Genomic DNA, 19,825 nt, shown 5'->3' on the forward strand with positions numbered 1-19,825 from the left:
GATTTCAAAATAAATTTTGAAGCGTTTTCTTGGAAGATTAAATGCTACAGAATGATTTTTTACGAAAATTCAAGCTTGTTTTAGCATATCTTTATTTTGTCTCAAAGTATATTTGGGTTAATTTTGTTCAATGGCATGCTTACGTGATTTATGGGTTGTAAACACCGTAATATTTTTTTCACTACTAGAAAACAGTACATTAGCGACGGAAATTTGCGACGGACAACATTTCCGTCGCTAATTTTCCATTTTTGCGACGGAATCCACGACGGACTAATAATCCGTCGCAATTTCGTCTAATTAAATGGCGGGAGTGTGCCCGCCATTTTTGCGACGGCAATACCGTCGCTACATGGTCGCTAAAATGGCGGGAGCTGATGGCGCCAATTTTTTTTGGCCAAAATTTGCGACGGAATCTTGTATCCGTCGCTAAATTGTCAAATTTCGCGACGGAAACAAGATTCCGTCGCAAATTTTGAGAGGAACTAAAATGCAGCGTTTTGGTAACTTAATTTCGCGACGGAATCTTCATGTCCGTCGCGAAATTAGTTACCAAAACTGTAATAACCCGAAAATTTAAGGAATAAAATATAGCCACGTGTCTAATATTTTATTAGACGGGAGTAGGTAAATTAAATTTAAAGATAAATTTAATTTACAAGTGTCCCTAAATTTTTAATATGGCTATAGGATTGCAAATTTAAATATTTAGAATTTAAATTTGATTAACCATATAGTTAATGGTGGCAATATGGATTTATAAATTGGGTGCAGAATAATTCATAAGTCCCTAGAGAATATTTTTGGTGCCAATATTCGCGGAATATTTTAAAAAGGTTATCGTGAAAATTTGATAAAATTTGGAAGCAGAAATTTTATCAAGCGCAGTCAATGCGGACCTAATAAATCGAAAATGATTTATTAAGGATAAAATATATGTCGGATGGGAATAAAAATAATATTTTTATTCTCGTTATATTTTATTTGATTTTTGGTAAAATTTTCACGAAATTTGGAAATCGTTTCCGTTTAGGCTACGGACGACTAGTTTAGAAGTTGGTTTAAAGTGCATGATTGAGCTAGTACTAAACTGCACTTTAACCATTTCCTATATATATAACACTTGCTTTGAAAATAAGAGGCAGAAGCCTCATTTCTTTCTCAGAAGAAAGAATAAAGAGCTGCTAAGCTCTGAACGTGCGGCGACGATTAGGGTTTCGTCCGTTCGATCCGTTTCTCGATTCTAACTCCATTTCTTCAACGATTACTCAAGTAATCGAGGTAGTATACCCGTATTAAACGTTTATTTTGATATATTTTGACATATTTCGAATATATATTCGTTTATAAACGGTTACCGTATCGAATCGAACGTAAACGTATTAGTTTTACGTTTCGAACGTGAATATGGATAGATTGGAATGTGTATACGTGTTAGGGGCGGAAAAAATGGAGTTAAAGCACGTCGGAAAGCCCGAGAAATCAACTTTCTCGGGGCTGTGCACTCGGGTGCACGAACGTGCACCATTTGGTGCACGAACGTGCACCATGAGAGGGTGCACGAACGTGCACCATCTGGAGTGCACGAACGTGCACCAATTGTGCACGATCGTGCACTGCCCTGGGGTGCACGATCATGCACCCAAGGTGCACGATCGTGCACCGTGCCGAGACGCTGACGGATAGGGATTTGTTTTTGGGCTTTTTGCCCTAAGAACTTGACGTAGTTTCTTTGATTCGAAAACGTTTTAAAACAATAACTTGTGTTAGAAGAAATTGAAAAGGTTTTATATACTAAACCTAAAGACTTTTAAAAGGAGATTTTAAAAGTAAAGTTAAACGTTTATAATGGACTTTAAAAGAGTTAAAGTCAACGTTTAAACGGTTTTAAAGATTTAGCAATCGGTTTTGCTAAATACTTAGTATATGACCGAGAATTGTTTTGACAATTAGGTCTATACTATAAATGGTTTTCTTAGGGTATTGCGATACCTAAAATAACTTCTAGAGAGAAGTTAGAACGTTTTCTCAAAACGAGAATCTATAATATGGTTTTAAAAGAAAACAGACCATAAGTGTTACGTGTTTAAATGATTATATGTTTGACCTAGATCTGGGTTTAAGGACCTAGAAATTTTATAGGAAACATATATTGATGTGTTTTATCCTGTTTGCTTTGTGTGTTTAGTCCGACCAGCTAGCCAGCAGTCTGACCACAACCACAGGATTAAGTTCCAGACCTAGCGGTGTTTGTGAGTTCATTTGTTTACTTTTGAATATTAGTATTCAATTGTTTTAACTCCATAAATCGCACTAAGTATGAAACTTAGCCAAGGAAGATCCACTGAAACGAGCTATCTATTGGGCAACAATAGGACTGTGTGATCACCGGTGTTAATGAACTAGATGAGAGGTAAATATTATAAGCATACATATTGAGATTAGGTTTTAAGCCAGATGCTTATAAAGCGGCTTAAACCTAATGGGTAGTCCTGAGGTGGCAGTGATTTAAGTTCCGGCCCAGCAACCCTATACAGAGTCAAGATGGCTGTGATACATATGTATACAGCACATCCTGTATTAAACAAGAGTTGTGCATATGCATTATATATATGATAGCATTATAACGTAATCAGGATTAGGGTTTCATTTGGATCGAGGATTGGTAATATTTTTATATACCGACATTTTGTCTATACGCGATTTTGGTATTTAACTGTAAACCTATCTACTCACTCAGAAATATTTATATTTCTGACCCCGTTGTTGTTTATCATTTTCAGGTACCTAGCTACCGGGTCTGGTCGAGCTTCCACCCTTTTCCATCAGGGAAGCTTATCTTGTTGTTATGTAAATAACACTTTAAACTCTTAGCTGCTGCAATAGTGTATATAGGTTTGATATGCCTGTGGCCACGTCATGGTTCCTCTGTCTATATACTCTGATAGGAACCTGACTTTGTCTAGCTCTAATAAGTGGCTACTTAATAGGCATATGGTGTTTTATGGTGTCCCCTACGGGTGGGCCAAGCTTCGTGTCTTTGGTCTGCAAAGACACTGTATGTAGTTTTAGCTGGCCTTGCGTTTGTGTGCCTGCTGTGCATATTTTTAAATATGTTTGATATAACGCTTTGAAAAGGAAAGTGTTCGATATATTTTATTAAACATATTGTTCGGGTGCGCGGTTTGAGACAGGGCTGCCTGCGAGGCAAGGCACATGAGCCAAGTCCCTGTACCATCGCACCGGTTTTCAGAAATGCGCGTGGGTTAGAATAACTGGGGTTATTCAACCAGCATTTCTGAAAGCGCGATATCGCCTATATGAATATTTTCAGAATGAGTTTTCCACGTTAAACGAAAAAAATGTTTTAACGGTGTTTTCTGAAAACGGGTCGTACGCGAGGTACGATCTAGATTTTTATATATTTATATTTAGGAGGCGAAAAATTCATAGAGGTTTTAGGCTTGCTACGGGTTTCGGAACAACCATTCCCATTCCCTAGCGCCGGTCTCGGCTCGGGTTTCGAGGCGGAAATCGGGTCGTGACAAAGGTGGTATCAGAGCAATGTTTTAGGACTTGAATGTCTGAAGAATTGTTGTTGATATTTGTTAAGTAGAGGTACTAGAAGTCATAAGAGTTCCTAGTGAACTATTGCAGCAACATAGGATTCGAGTCATGTCTTGATCAGTTGTCAGTTATTGAATACATTCAGCTATAGATAGCAACTATACATGTGTGTAGTGTGTATTGATGTTTTGATCAGGAACACATGAGTTGTTCTTGTGTTCGAGACATGTTATAACTGATGGAACATGTGATATGTTCCTAAGTTAAAAACTCGTTACAATCATGGAGCGAAATGGTCAGAACAGATGACCAGTATTCGAGGAGAATGGTTCTATTTGAACACATGACAAAGCGAAGATTTTCTCTGAATTGTGTTTGATTGTTATGTGTTTTGCTTATATGGGTTTAATAGTTGATACCTGTTATATGAAAATGTGATTTTTCTATAACTATTACATACGGTACTTACGCTGAAAATTTCATGTGTTTCAGTATGTCTGGGCCTAGTAGAGCTCATACGCATGTGGGGTCTGATCCACATAATGTACCAGGTTTGCCTGTTATACCTGATACATCTGTTCCCATAGAGGCTGTTGACTCAACATCAGCATGTGACATGGACATATGGGAGGATGCTATTGGAGTAGAGGAATTAGAGAGAATGTTGAATGAAGATATAAACAGTACTGGAAATAGTCATAGCTCTGTGTCTGAATCGACTGCTACATCGGCTTATTTGGGATTTAAGGTAAAAGAGTTCTTAGCTGAGGTGGACCATCTAAGGAGGGTTCAACAGCAAATAAGACACTCGCCGAATCAGTCATGGGAATACGTAAGCGAATGGGAGGTGCAAGAAAACAAAAGTTTGGATAGGCTAAGGGATTATATGGATAAGTACACTAGGGAAGACTTGAATGTGGAGGCATATACTGTTGAGTTTATGCGTTTATGCGAAGAAGTACCTGAGTTAGTTCGTGATGGTGAGGAAGTTGCAAGTAGGTACGTCAAAGGTTTAGGGCCTGAGTTCGAGGAACTCATGGCGGTAAAGTCTGATTCTGTAGCATATCTGGCTGGGCGTGCAAAGCAGATAGAAAGTAAGTTGAGGAGGAATGACATACCCCTCCAGCCGTACTATTACACCAAACTTGAAGAACCTACTGCTACATTTCCTGGAGTAGGAAACTCTGGACCCGCGAGGCACTACAACCCCTACTTTGTTCCGCGAGGGGGAAAGGATAAGGGAAAACTGAAATTCCGCGGAGGGCGAGGTAAAGGCCCGATGATTCGTGAGGCGTTTCCGTCTTCGCGATCATCGTCAGGTAATGTTTAGTTATGTGTTTAATGTTTAAGTTAGTATGTTTATGTGTTTTCAATATCACGTTAGAATTGGAAAACATAAACTACAGATATAAATCATATCCTTAAACAAAAAGAAATACACATATAAGTAAACATTAAAAGTAAATGAGAAATGAGAATTGATAAGTTATGGATGTTAGAAACGTGCATCCTTAAAAATAGAAATCAATAATTATTGATAAACAACCAAATGATGTGAAGTAATAATAATCCTAATGTGAGGATAAATTATTAGGATTAAGAAACTTGAAATGTTACGGAGAAGTAGTTTGAAAGAAGCTTACAAAGTGAGTATTGCAGTTTTGTTTTAAAAGAATGTATTATTGTGCTCAGATGCATCATGAATGCACACTGCAACAATCACTATAGAAAAAGGAATACTTGAATTCCATATACCTATACAAAATGATTTTGTTAGGACATGCATCATGTATATTGTATATTAAAGAGAAAGAGGATTGTATAGCAACTCTTTGGGGATGAGAGATGTCATCACCCTGAGCCACAATTGTACAAAAGTTTTAAAAATGTGAATTGTTAGATTCACAGTTTTGAAGAGGTGAATTTAAAGAAAAATCCAGCTGGTATACACACATATACTTGTATATGTGAGTGAATATGTGTATATGCACATATGTTTGAAACGATTGTTTTGAGAAACCATTTGTTTATAAAATAAAATTGTTGTGAAATAAATTGTTGAGAAACAATTTGTTTACAAAACAAACTGTAATTGTTTTAAAATGTAAGCATACTCGAACGAAAACTCTGTAATAATGTCAAGATAGGATACAAGATAGTGAAAATAAGATGTTGTAATTTTTATTGTTCATAATAAACAATAAAGATCTGGATTCTAATGTTTCATTTCGAAACATCAGAAATTACTAAGGATTGAGAAGAATAGTAAGTGAGAATTTACATTCTTACTCTGAGATAGACTAAGAGGTAAGTCTAGTAATGGACTTTTATGATAAATAAAAGTTCAAGAATAGATAATAGAAGATAATTGCGATTAAGATAAGAGAGAGTAGGATATAATTAAACTCAACTCGGTTAGTTTGACTTCAAGTAACTGTCGGTGAACAAAGTCATACGCATGTGTTTAATTAAATTGGATCTGAGATTGGTCTTACAGACAGAGCAGATGTCAGTAATGGACATATCTCTTAAATCCAAACGAGTGGTTAGATAAACCAAAACTCATAAGTCTGAGAGGAGTAAACGTCAGCACTTAACCAACAAACAACAATAAATCAACTAAAAGAGAGATGATGAAAAGGAAAATAATACTCAGAACCAAGTAGTTACACTACTAGTTCTGATCTGAATAAAGAGAGTCGTTGATTATGTTAACGACTGACAGACTTTGTGAAGTCGTGACAAAGAAGGTATTCATTAATAAATGGTTATTAATTATTTAATGAATAAATAATATACTTAAACAGTATAATAAACCTTGGATTAACATAAGATGGAAATGTTATCAAGGTGAGAAGGAGATAAAAAAAAAAATAGTGAACTAAAGGAATAAGTTTCAGATGTTATCTGGAAACTAACAAAGTGTAGTAAAACCCCATTAACTAGTAATCGAACCGTTAGATCGGTTTGATTTTGGGATAGGATAATCCCAGGACGGTTATCCAAGTTTTAACTGTTGCGATCGACGAACAGAGAGGAATATGATGCTTGAAGATGGAGGTGATGCTGTGAAACTTGCGTGAATTTTGGCAGTGAGCCAAAGGCGCAAGTGATCACGATAGTAAGTATAAACTTTAGTTAGCTTGGAATTGTCAACATAAGCTCCATATATGTATACAAAATGAATTTGAAAACTGTGTTGAGACAGTAATTTCAGAAGATAAATTCCGAGAACCGGGCCATATGACTGTGAAGTCTAGGCTGACTGGTAACGGAATATACATGTAGCGTACATGTATTTTAAGTGTCGAGCTAGAAATGCATAATGCATGGCCGACTAAGAGTAGAAAATATTTAATGAACATTTTGTTTTAATGTGAAAATGTTTTGAAAATGGAGCTACAGTTGATAGTCAGTTAATTAAACATGATAGTAACAGCTATAGCACAGTTATGAAAACTGTTAGCTGTGAACAAGGAAGATATGTATATGGAGAAGAAGTTAAGAAGTCTAATTAACATTGGAAATCCCGAAAACTAGGAATGAAAGTATAGTTTTGCGGTGATTACAAAGGAAGTTACAAGGTGCTCTATAGTGAGATAGTTAGATTATAACCACACCTACACCTATACAACCACACTCTGGAAAGAGAGGAGATCAGTTACCCAATCTGTAACAGGAAGTTACTATAGATTGAGGAGTAAATAAAAGGACATTCTATACAAGGTATAGAAATGTAGGGAAACTAAAAGATGAGTAGTTAGTTTATGAAACAGTAATCATAAAACATACTAAAAGTCATCTCAATAATAAGATGAGCCATAAACAAACAACTAAGGTTGAAAAGAAAATAAAAGAAAAAAAATAAAATAAAATAAATAAAGATATGCGACAAAGGTGGTATATTAAAAGAGGAGTTATCAGAAGCTAGCAAAGGTAACCTAGTTTTATGATAACCCTGGAGTAAGTTAAATGGTATTAACCTATACCAACCTACTTGGATCGCTTAGCAAGAAAGAGACTAGAGATTAGTCCTTGCAATGGTTGCAAGACGCTAAGCTAAGGAGTAAAAGATACTCTATACGAGTTATAGGATCAAGAGGAGTATACAAAGTGAACAATCTGTTTGTAGAACGGAAGTTCAAACAGATGATAAGAACAACAGCGAGTAAGAGAGATATGATTGAGAACGCCAGACAAGATGGTGCTATGCTTTCCGAAGCATGAAGTGAGATTAAGTATAAGTGAAATTTTGGATTATAAGTGAAAAGTAAGTATATGTAAATTCGAGGACGAATTTATATAAGGGGGAGAGAATGTAATAACCCGAAAATTTAAGGAATAAAATATAGCCACGTGTCTAATATTTTATTAGACGGGAGTAGGTAAATTAAATTTAAAGATAAATTTAATTTACAAGTGTCCCTAAATTTTTAATATGGCTATAGGATTGCAAATTTAAATATTTAGAATTTAAATTTGATTAACCATATAGTTAATGGTGGCAATATGGATTTATAAATTGGGTGCAGAATAATTCATAAGTCCCTAGAGAATATTTTTGGTGCCAATATTCGCGGAATATTTTAAAAAAGGTTATCGTGAAAATTTGATAAAATTTGGAAGCAGAAATTTTATCAAGCGCAGTCAATGCGGACCTAATAAATCGAAAATGATTTATTAAGGATAAAATATATGTCGGATGGGAATAAAAATAATATTTTTATTCTCGTTATATTTTATTTGATTTTTGGTAAAATTTTCACGAAATTTGGAAATCGTTTCCGTTTAGGCTACGGACGACTAGTTTAGAAGTTGGTTTAAAGTGCATGATTGAGCTAGTACTAAACTGCACTTTAACCATTTCCTATATATATAACACTTGCTTTGAAAATAAGAGGCAGAAGCCTCATTTCTTTCTCAGAAGAAAGAATAAAGAGCTGCTAAGCTCTGAACGTGCGGCGACGATTAGGGTTTCGTCCGTTCGATCCGTTTCTCGATTCTAACTCCATTTCTTCAACGATTACTCAAGTAATCGAGGTAGTATACCCGTATTAAACGTTTATTTTGATATATTTTGACATATTTCGAATATATATTCGTTTATAAACGGTTACCGTATCGAATCGAACGTAAACGTATTAGTTTTACGTTTCGAACGTGAATATGGATAGATTGGAATGTGTATACGTGTTAGGGGCGGAAAAAATGGAGTTAAAGCACGTCGGAAAGCCCGAGAAATCAACTTTCTCGGGGCTGTGCACTCGGGTGCACGAACGTGCACCATTTGGTGCACGAACGTGCACCATGAGAGGGTGCACGAACGTGCACCCAAGGTGCACGAACGTGCACCCAAGGTGCACGAACGTGCACCATCTGGAGTGCACGAACGTGCACCAATTGTGCACGATCGTGCACTGCCCTGGGGTGCACGATCATGCACCCAAGGTGCACGATCGTGCACCGTGCCGAGACGCTGACGGATAGGGATTTGTTTTTGGGCTTTTTGCCCTAAGAACTTGACGTAGTTTCTTTGATTCGAAAACGTTTTAAAACAATAACTTGTGTTAGAAGAAATTGAAAAGGTTTTATATACTAAACCTAAAGACTTTTAAAAGGAGATTTTAAAAGTAAAGTTAAACGTTTATAATGGACTTTAAAAGAGTTAAAGTCAACGTTTAAACGGTTTTAAAGATTTAGCAATCGGTTTTGCTAAATACTTAGTATATGACCGAGAATTGTTTTGACAATTAGGTCTATACTATAAATGGTTTTCTTAGGGTATTGCGATACCTAAAATAACTTCTAGAGAGAAGTTAGAACGTTTTCTCAAAACGAGAATCTATAATATGGTTTTAAAAGAAAACAGACCATAAGTGTTACGTGTTTAAATGATTATATGTTTGACCTAGATCTGGGTTTAAGGACCTAGAAATTTTATAGGAAACATATATTGATGTGTTTTATCCTGTTTGCTTTGTGTGTTTAGTCCGACCAGCTAGCCAGCAGTCTGACCACAACCACAGGATTAAGTTCCAGACCTAGCGGTGTTTGTGAGTTCATTTGTTTACTTTTGAATATTAGTATTCAATTGTTTTAACTCCATAAATCGCACTAAGTATGAAACTTAGCCAAGGAAGATCCACTGAAACGAGCTATCTATTGGGCAACAATAGGACTGTGTGATCACCGGTGTTAATGAACTAGATGAGAGGTAAATATTATAAGCATACATATTGAGATTAGGTTTTAAGCCAGATGCTTATAAAGCGGCTTAAACCTAATGGGTAGTCCTGAGGTGGCAGTGATTTAAGTTCCGGCCCAGCAACCCTATACAGAGTCAAGATGGCTGTGATACATATGTATACAGCACATCCTGTATTAAACAAGAGTTGTGCATATGCATTATATATATGATAGCATTATAACGTAATCAGGATTAGGGTTTCATTTGGATCGAGGATTGGTAATATTTTTATATACCGACATTTTGTCTATACGCGATTTTGGTATTTAACTGTAAACCTATCTACTCACTCAGAAATATTTATATTTCTGACCCCGTTGTTGTTTATCATTTTCAGGTACCTAGCTACCGGGTCTGGTCGAGCTTCCACCCTTTTCCATCAGGGAAGCTTATCTTGTTGTTATGTAAATAACACTTTAAACTCTTAGCTGCTGCAATAGTGTATATAGGTTTGATATGCCTGTGGCCACGTCATGGTTCCTCTGTCTATATACTCTGATAGGAACCTGACTTTGTCTAGCTCTAATAAGTGGCTACTTAATAGGCATATGGTGTTTTATGGTGTCCCCTACGGGTGGGCCAAGCTTCGTGTCTTTGGTCTGCAAAGACACTGTATGTAGTTTTAGCTGGCCTTGCGTTTGTGTGCCTGCTGTGCATATTTTTAAATATGTTTGATATAACGCTTTGAAAAGGAAAGTGTTCGATATATTTTATTAAACATATTGTTCGGGTGCGCGGTTTGAGACAGGGCTGCCTGCGAGGCAAGGCACATGAGCCAAGTCCCTGTACCATCGCACCGGTTTTCAGAAATGCGCGTGGGTTAGAATAACTGGGGTTATTCAACCAGCATTTCTGAAAGCGCGATATCGCCTATATGAATATTTTCAGAATGTGTTTTCCACGTTAAACGAAAAAAATGTTTTAACGGTGTTTTCTGAAAACGGGTCGTACGCGAGGTACGATCTAGATTTATATATATTTATATTTAGGAGGCGAAAAATTTATAGAGGTTTTAGGCTTGCTACGGGTTTCGGAACAACCATTCCCATTCCCTAGCGCCGGTCTCGGCTCGGGTTTCGAGGCGGAAATCGGGTCGTGACAAAAACGCTGCGTATCATTTATCTGGCAATTAGCGACGGAATTTACCGTCCGTCGCTAATAGCCAGATAAATAAAACGCAGCTTTCTTTCTTCCTTCCTTCATCAGTTACCTCTTTTACCCTAAACCAAAAAACGCAGCCCCTTTCCTTGCCGTCCGACGCCGCCCTCTTTCCCCTGCCGTCCGACGCCGCCCTCTTTCCCTGCCGTCCGACGCCGTCTTCTTTCCCTCGACTGTGCTGCCGCTGCCTTCTTTCCCCGAACGGTGGTGCCGCTGCTTCTTCCTTTCTCTCCGGCCGGTGGTGCCGCTGCTCTCTGGATCACCGCCTCTCCCCTCCGGTTTGCCGCCGCTCCTCTCTCCCATCATTTGGTTATTTTTCTAATTTTTAGGTTTAGTTTACCATTTATTTTAATTTTTTTGAAAAAACATTACAGTGGCTTCCGTGGTTCCTCCGCCGCTGCCGCCTTGGTGCTTTTGTTGTCGCTGCCGTTCGTCGCCGTCCTCCTTCACCCCTGATTCCAGTTTCCAGTTAAAGGTTAGTACTGTTTTACATTTTATTTTTAATTAATTGTTAATTTATATTAATAATTAGGTTAATATGTATAAGTTAGGTTAGTTGATTAATTAGGTTAATTGTTAAGTTAGGTTAGTTGGTTAATTAGGTTAATTGTTAAGTTAGGTTAGTTGATTAATTAGGTTAATTGTTAAGTTAATTTATTAAATTAGGATTATATTATAATTTGGGTTAATTAATTAATTAGTTGTTTAATTAAATTATTAGATTAATAATTAGGTTAACTATTAGTTTATTAACTAATTAGATTAATTTTTTGTTTAATTAGGTTAAATTGTTAAGTTGGTTAATTGTTTAATTTATTAAATGATTTAATTGCATAATTAGTTGATTAAAGTACATAATTGGTTAATTAGTTAAATTTATTGAATGTTTAAATGTGTAGTTAATTGAGTTAATTGTTTTATTGTTTAATTAGTTGATTAAATTATAAGTTAATTTAGGTTAATTGAGTAGGTTTTTTAATTTATTTAAGATAAAATTGGTTAATTAATATAATTTAGGTTAATTAACGTTATAAATGTAATTTTGATGTAATTGGATTGTATTGTTGGATTGTGCTATGTAATTTGCTTGCAGGACTTCCCTGAAAAATGGGTGATGCTCATTTTTAGGGGAAGTGCTGCCGAATTTTTATTAATTAATACGTGTTTTTATTTACCATGACAGGTCTGACAGTCGCTGATAGCCCTTGATAGCCGCGCACCGTTGTTCCGAGTGATCCGAGCGTTTCACCTTCCATTTGCGGTTCTGCCCTTCAACAAGTAGGTTTTATCGCTTATTTTGATTTATTTTAATTGAAATAGCTTTTATTTACAATATTCAACCTAAATAAACCTCGATTTTATTCCCACCGAATAAAATCGTAAACCTAGCCGTAGAGTTCCCATCCCGTGTGTTCAAGAGATTGAACGACACGGGATTGTACAGTTTGTACAGTTCGCAAAACTTGTGCTTCCGTAACTCGATCACGAAAAACCATATATGTCTAGTAGCGGTAGAAAAATATTCGGTTGTTTTCCAGCGTTTGTTCTCCGGGTGGATGTTTAGTATATGTTTTGTAACGTTTATTCCTCGAGGAATATATAATTAGCGTTACAACGCATATACTAAATATCGCACTAAAGGAGAACGACGCCGGAAGGCTGCCGAATATTTTTCTCCGTTGCTAGGCATATATCGTGGCCGAGTTACGGGGCGCCTGTTTTGCGAATGGGATAGGGCCCTACCTTTTCAGCAGTCAATTACATTGACTTTGCTTATCTCGAGTGAAAACCCCACCTCTAATTATCCGCGCTACAGAAATGGAGACGGACCGCAGTTGGATGTACAGGAGCCACACAAACGGGCTGCTAACCACAGGGTATAAGGAGCATGTGAAGGAGTTTGTCCGGTTTGCATTACGGCATCCGGCTTGCATGAGTGGGGTACAGATAAAATGCCCCTGCCCTAAGAGAGGTTGTCGAAATACAAGCTATCGGGATGTCGATGAGGTGGAATTCCATTTATTGAAGAATGGGTTCGTGAAAGGTTACCAAGTATGGGTTTTTCATGGCGAGGGGAGCGTTTTGAACCCCCCTCCCCTTGCATAGTTACCGGAGCAGGATGTTGAGTTCGACTATGAAGATGAGGGGCCAGGTGAGTTCAGTTCCGCTCAAAGAATGATTCTTGATGCGGCCGGTCCAGAAATAACGTTTCTTGAAGATGAGCTCCCGAATGCTGAAGCTCAAAAATTTTATGATATGATGCGTGCGGCTGAAGAAGACATATGGCCTGGGAATAGCAGACACTCTCCATTTTCTGCATCTGCTAAAGTGATGGAGATCAAGTGTCGACATAAGGGTTCAGTAGCTTTAGTTGACGACGTATGCGGATTGATACAGGAGCTGCTCCCGGAGGACAACAAGATGCCAACGAGTTTTGCTAAAATTAAGAAGCTGGTGAAAGGTTTGGGGTTGCCGGTTGAGGTTATTGACTGTTGTTTTTATAACTGTATGATTTATTGGGGGGAGGACGCGGATCTAACGCGCTGCAAAGTTTGCAATTATGCGCGGTGGAAACCTGTGACCCACGGAAAATCCACAAAAAGAAAGGCTAACGTGCCATATAGTAAAATGTTCTATTTTCCAATAACTCCGAGGCTACAGAGGTTGTACGCTTCGAAAGCCACTGCTCGGCATATGACGTGGCACGCAGACCACGAGATGGATGGTGATAAGATGTGCCACCCGTCCGACTCTCCGGCTTGGAAACGTTTTAGTGAACTGCATTCTGAGTTTGCCGATGAAGGGAGAAATATCAGATTAGGCTTATGCTCCGATGGGTTTCAGCCATTTACCAATTTTGGGCAGCAGTATTCCTCGTGGCCGGTCATTTTGACGCCGTACAATCTCCCCCCAGGCATGTGCATGAAGGATGAGTTTATGTTTTTAACGGTTTTGGTACCGGGGCCTAGAAACCCAAAACACCTAATGGATATCTTCCTACAGCCGCTGATTGCAGAGTTGAACCAACTGTGGGAATGTGGAGTCCAGACATATGACGTTCATAAGCGTCAGAATTTTCAACTAAAAGCGGCTCTTATGTGGACAATAAATGACTTTCCCGCTTATTCTATGTTGTCTGGTTGGAGCACTGCTGGTAGAAAAGCATGCCCGTACTGCATGGAAAACACCGATGCATTCACACTGGATAAAAGCGGTAAACAATCGTGGTTTGATTGCCATCGCAAGTTTTTGCCTCCGAATCACCAATTCCGTCGAAATGTTACTGATTTCCGTAAGGGGAAACGAGAGGTCGGGAAAAGGTTTGCAGGGGTGAGAACTGGAGATGAACTGTTAGCAGAGATTGATCGACTGGGGTTTAAGAAGGCATTTGAGCCTGGTGCGAAAGTTACTAATGCATTACTGTCAAAAGATCATGGGTGGAATAAAAAAAGTATCTTTTGGGATTTGCCTTATTGGAGAACGAATGTAATACGTCACAATCTCGATGTCATGCACATTGAGGAAAATGTCTTCGATAACATTTTTAATACCGTTCTCAATGTCCCCGGGAAAACAAAAGACCATGCAAAATCTCGTGAAGAGTTGAACGACATCTATGATCGGCCAGGGTTAGCTAAAGATCCGGCAACTGGGAGATTTCCAAAGGCAATGTATGCTTTGGATAGGGATTCAAAACGAGTTTTGCTTGAGTGGATTCAGAAAATAAAGTTTCCAGACGGGTACGCGTCAAACTTGTCTAGATGTGTTGATCTAAAGGGGCTGAAAATGCATGGAATGAAAAGTCATGACTGCCATGTTTTTATGCAACGACTTCTGCCAATCGCTCTTCGGGAGCTACTTCCGAAAAATGTGTGGGAGCCTCTAACAGAGTTAAGTATCTTCTTCAGGGAGTTAACTTCCACGTCACTGTCACAGGAAGATCTAAACCGTATGGAAACTGAGATCCCAAAAATCCTGTGTAAGTTGGAACGTATATTTCCACCCAGCTTTTTTGACTCTATGGAGCATCTTCCCGTGCATCTTCCGTATGAAGCTATGATGGCAGGACCGGTTCAGTATCGCTGGATGTATCCATTTGAAAGGTAATCAATTAGTCATGGTTTTTTCTCGAATCCATCTGTTCATATTACTAATATTAATATCCGGTTACAGATATTTGAGGAAATTGAAAAAAAAGGTCACTAATAAAGGCAGGGTCGAAGGGAGCATTAGTAGTGGATATCTGCAAGAAGAAATCGCTAAATTTGCATCCTATTATTTTGCTGAAGGCGATCCGATGTTACCCGTGCGTTTGGGAAGAAATGAAACTTGTGATATGGATATCGATGAAGATGCCGACAGACTGGGAATATTTAAACCTAAGGGAAAGCCGTTGCGTGGTAGCGGCAGGAGATATCTTGAAGACGATGAGATCATCGCTGCTCGGACCTATGTTCTTCTGAATTGTTCCAAAATCGAAGATTATCGAAGGTAAGCATTTAAATATAGTGTAATATTTCACATATTTGCTAGAATTTGATTTAGTTTGGGCCTTTTCCATTTAAAGGGTTTTTGTGGCCGGATTGCGCGAAAGGAACAGTGACATAAGTGAAACAGAAATTGAAAGAGTGCTTGAAAGTGATTTCGCCTCTTGGTTCGAACAATATGTACGTATCTTATAACAATGGACTTCCATTTTAATAATAAGGTTTATAAATCTTACAAATTTCTAACTACCCACAGGTGAAAGATCCAACTGTCTGTACTAATCCGTTTATTCTGAGTCTCGCAAAGGGACCGTGTAGAAAGGTCACCACATATAAGGGATACTATGTAAATGGCTTCAAATTTCTGACTCAGGAATATGGGCAGGATCAACTTACAATGAATAGCGGTGTGTGCGTAAGGGGAACAGAATATGTTGAGGGTGAAAATGACTTTTATGGAGTGCTAACGGACATAATTGAGTTAGAGTATCCAGCTCTACCAATGAAGCAGACCGTCATTTTCAAATGCGAATGGTTCGACCCTACGGATACAGGCACGGACACTACCAATCGATACAACTTGGTAGATGTTAATCACAGACGCAGGTACAATAAATACGAACCGTTCATTTTGGCAGAACAGGCCGACCAAGTTCACTTCCTTCCATATCCAAGTAGAAAACGGGACAAAGTAAATTGGTGGGCAGTTTGCAAAATTAAGGCACGATCAGAACTTGACATGCCCGATGCAATTATCCCGGCCTTTCAAGATGACATTGAAGAAAATCCCCTTATAGTTGAAACGGACGACAATCCCACAAATTTAGCTGACCTGAATGAGGTGGCGGACGAAGATGCGTTGCAAATCCCTCCTGCTGAAGATGAAGAAGAAGAATTTCCGCCATCCTCATCAGACGAAGATGAAGAACAACTTGACTGACGTATTTGATATTTTTGCAGTTTTTGTTAGTTGTATTCATTTATTATTGTAATGAATTAGTTATATTATTAAATGTATTAATTAATTTAAATATATGAAATTGTTAACAATTAAAATGTATTTTTTTATAATGTATTTTTCTGTAATGTTTTGTTATAATTGTTAAATTGTTATATGTGGAATGAAACATATTTTAATGTCTGCAGGTATGAGAGGGCAGGGTGGTTCAGGTGATCCGACTAGAGGTCGGGGACGTCGGGGTAACCCAGCTAGAGGTCGTGGTCGGGGTAACCCAGCTGTGCGTGCCCCTGTTGAGGATATCCCTGTTCAGGATCAGCAGCAGGAGGTGGAGGCGGCACCCCCCGTTCAGCCCCGACAGCCAGGAGAGCCCCCTGCAGAGCTGGATGATCAGGGGAGGGCACTGTGTTTCCCAGACGCCAGCAGGTAAGAATGTAAATTGTTAGTTTAATTTTTTTTATCGTTTTGCTATAGAAAGTAATAAAAGTTTGCTGTAACCTCGCAGGGAGAGGCTGTTGAACTCTGGACCAGTCTCCCGATCTATGCGGGAGATCTTTAGAAAGTGCTGGTTCGAGAATGGGCGAGCCTGGCGGTTTCTGACTCCAGAGCAGAGAGATTTCTATTGGGAGGAATTTAAGGTAATAAATTGTTAATTTTAAAGTTTGATTTTAGACTAACGCAAAATTACTAACTCAAACTTGGTGTTTATGTTTTGCAGAAGGAATACTGGTGGGATACGGCGGATTACAGCGACGACGTCATCAAAGGTGTATTCATGACGCATGCTGCCAACCGATACAAGGACGTTATTCACAGGATGAGAGAGAAGGACGGAAAACATACCTCGATCAGCCAAGATATCTGGGATTCCTGGCAGGCCGTCTGGGCGTCAGAGGACGAGAAGAAGAAGTCCGATGTAGCTCGCGCTAATCGGATGAGCGAGCCTGCTGGAGCCGGTTCCGGACCAGTACGCCACACAGGGGGATCCCGTTCCGCCATCAGACATATGGATGTGTTGGTTTGTTTCTAGAATTCTTTTTTTATTTATAACTATCTTTTATTTTCTGATTTTCTGATGAACTAACAAATTGTTTATTATTCTTTTAGGCTGACGAGCTCGGCCGCAAGCCTACCGCAACGGAGCTGTATACTCGGATGCACTCCACGAAAGCTGATAAGGGTGTCATGGTAGACAAGAGGGCCCAAGACATGAGTGTAAGTCATAAACAATCTAATTTTAGTAGTTGTTTTACTTTACTCAAGTGTTAGATTAAATTAGTGTAAAATGTGTTTTAATTTAAATTGTAAATGTTAGATTAGGTGTGTTAACAGCCGGTGGGTTGTATATGAAATCTATATGTTTGCAGGATGTCCCTGAAAAATGGGTGTTGATCAAATTATAGAGGAAATGCTGCCGAATTTTCGTTAGGATTTATACTTACATTTCATATGTTATACGTTTTAATTAGCCGTTATGTGATATATATGTTTTTCAATCTTTTTGTAGGATGCAATTGCTCAGAGACTTGCTGCTGCATCGCAGCCGCCGACCGGAGAGGGTGGTTCGTCTAGCACAGCAGAAGTCGACGAGACGCAGCTATTTCTGGATATCGAGGGCGTCAACAAGAAGCGGCGTGTCTACGGGTTGGGTTCAGCGACTAGTGCCTACGTGGATACGACGACGTCTAGTAGGGCGAGGACCAGGTCCACACAGTCACAGCGAACTGAGGAGGAGATCGAGCGGCGTGTGCGGGCGGGGATCCAGGACGGACTGCGCCAGATTACCACTGAGGTGGAGGATCTCCGTGCCCAGCAGGCGAGAACCAATGAGAGGATGGCCGAGATTATTCAGGCCGAGATGGCGAAGATGATGCAGACTCTTCCTCCGCAGTATCGCCCACCCCCAGGTCCTTCAGACGATGACGACACTCCGACTTTGTAGTGTCACGTTTGTATTTCTGACATTTTGTATTTTGTCACTTTTATACATTTTGTGTTATCTTGTTTTGTATATTTTCTTACGATATGTAAAATATAACATGTTTTTATATGAAATCGGTCGTTTTTGGAAATTGAGTTTTAATGAGAGTTGCAAACAATAGATTTTACAGATTTTAATCGTCGTGAATTGAATAGGAAAAACGGACGGAAAATAGATAATTTTGTCCAAATTGCGACAACATTTGCGACGGAATCAATTCCGTCGCAAATATTGACAATTTGCGACGGACTCAATTCCGTCGCAAATATTGACAATATGCGACGGAATTGATTCCGTCGCAAACTTGTCCCATTTTGCGACGGAATTGAGTCCGTCGCAAATTGTCAATATTTACGACGGAATTGATTCCGTCGCAAATTGTTTAAATCCGTCGCCAATACGTCTCCTTTTTCATTTTTTGGGAGACGACATTGGCGACGGTGTGTTTGGTTATGGCGACGGGCTGGCCGTCGCCATATTTGCGACGCTCTGGTCGCTAATATTTTAGCGACCAGATCTTTTGCGACGGACTAAGTCCGTCGCAAATACACATTTGCGACGGAATATGAGTGATTTGCGACGGAATTGTCCGTCGCAAAATCACTGAAATCCAGTAGTGTTTGTTTTAATTTTCATTGTATAATTCGCTTACTTGTTGGACTAAGTTAATTGTTTTGTTTCACCTATTCGTGCGAGTAGCACGCGGGATGATTTATTTCATGCGGTTATGGTAATTACCTTATTTTTGGTTTGATTGTGAGTCGAACTTTTGTTCAGACCCTGTTTTGATATATATATTGTTGTTGGATCAAAATCTTTGGGTTTCGATATTGAGAAAGATGAGGGAAATATTCCTTTGGATTGGTTGACGATTTCTGAGTATCCTAGGACGGATATTAGAAACTCTGAACCGAGAAGATAGATCGGTGTATTAATACACTAGTGTTTCCATCAAGTCTGATGATGCGATGCGGGAGCTGGCGGTAAGTTTTGTAGGATCATAATGATGTGTTATTTCTTTGGGAATAAGCTCAGTATAAATTGAGGTTAGTGGGATATCTTATATGATAGAGTTATAATGAAGTTATTAGGATGAGTTGTCTTATATCATCAAGTGTTGCTAGGTTGCAAGTAAGGAATTTGAGAAATATTTTGAGGTTATCGAGTGCACATCTCACAGACTGTAACGTCTAGCAAATATTTTTATTGCGAAGTTGATTTCAAAGGTTGAATTGTTGAAATATTTGAAATATTTTCAATACGTAATTGTGCCCAGACATATCATGAACATGCATTTTGAATGTCACGAATAGGTTTGCATTGAACACTGAGTATGTTCACTAAATAAAAGATAAATTAATAATTGATACACGCATAATAGAAATGATTAGGGTTGGATGCAACTCTTTGGGGATGAGAGTTGTCAT

General features: G+C 38.6%; 2 protein-coding genes across 2 annotated transcripts; both read left to right on the forward strand.

Moving 5' to 3' along the window:
* The first annotated feature begins 12,161 nt into the window (after positions 1–12,161).
* On the forward strand, positions 12,162–18,418 carry LOC126659895 (uncharacterized). The gene is made up of 6 exons (XM_056103894.1): positions 12,162–12,250; positions 16,606–16,843; positions 16,923–17,055; positions 17,136–17,435; positions 17,525–17,632; positions 17,925–18,418. Exons 2-6 carry the CDS (start codon positions 16,608–16,610, stop codon positions 18,357–18,359), a joined length of 1,212 nt encoding a protein of 403 aa, XP_055959869.1. The 5' UTR covers positions 12,162–12,250; positions 16,606–16,607; the 3' UTR covers positions 18,360–18,418.
* Positions 12,791–16,515, forward strand: LOC126659896 (uncharacterized). The gene is made up of 5 exons (XM_056104135.1): positions 12,791–13,024; positions 13,079–15,075; positions 15,146–15,463; positions 15,540–15,639; positions 15,716–16,515. Exons 1-5 carry the CDS (start codon positions 12,791–12,793, stop codon positions 16,397–16,399), a joined length of 3,333 nt encoding a protein of 1,110 aa, XP_055960110.1. The 3' UTR covers positions 16,400–16,515.
* Positions 18,419–19,825: the final 1,407 nt, after the last annotated feature.

Source organism: Mercurialis annua, linkage group LG8 (assembly GCF_937616625.2).
Source record: "Mercurialis annua linkage group LG8, ddMerAnnu1.2, whole genome shotgun sequence".
NCBI lineage: Eukaryota > Viridiplantae > Streptophyta > Magnoliopsida > Malpighiales > Euphorbiaceae > Mercurialis > Mercurialis annua.

Coding starts and splice junctions, on each gene's coding strand:
- LOC126659895 (XM_056103894.1), top strand. CDS start 16,608: ATGAGAGGGCAGGGTGGTTCAGGTGATCCGACTAGAGGTCGGGGACGT. Junction 16,844..16,922: donor TGTTTCCCAGACGCCAGCAG/GTAAGAATGTAA, acceptor GTAACCTCGCAG/GGAGAGGCTGTTGAACTCTG. Junction 17,633..17,924: donor AGAGGGCCCAAGACATGAGT/GTAAGTCATAAA, acceptor ATCTTTTTGTAG/GATGCAATTGCTCAGAGACT.
- LOC126659896 (XM_056104135.1), top strand. CDS start 12,791: ATGGAGACGGACCGCAGTTGGATGTACAGGAGCCACACAAACGGGCTG. Junction 15,464..15,539: donor AAAATCGAAGATTATCGAAG/GTAAGCATTTAA, acceptor TTCCATTTAAAG/GGTTTTTGTGGCCGGATTGC. Junction 15,640..15,715: donor CCTCTTGGTTCGAACAATAT/GTACGTATCTTA, acceptor AACTACCCACAG/GTGAAAGATCCAACTGTCTG.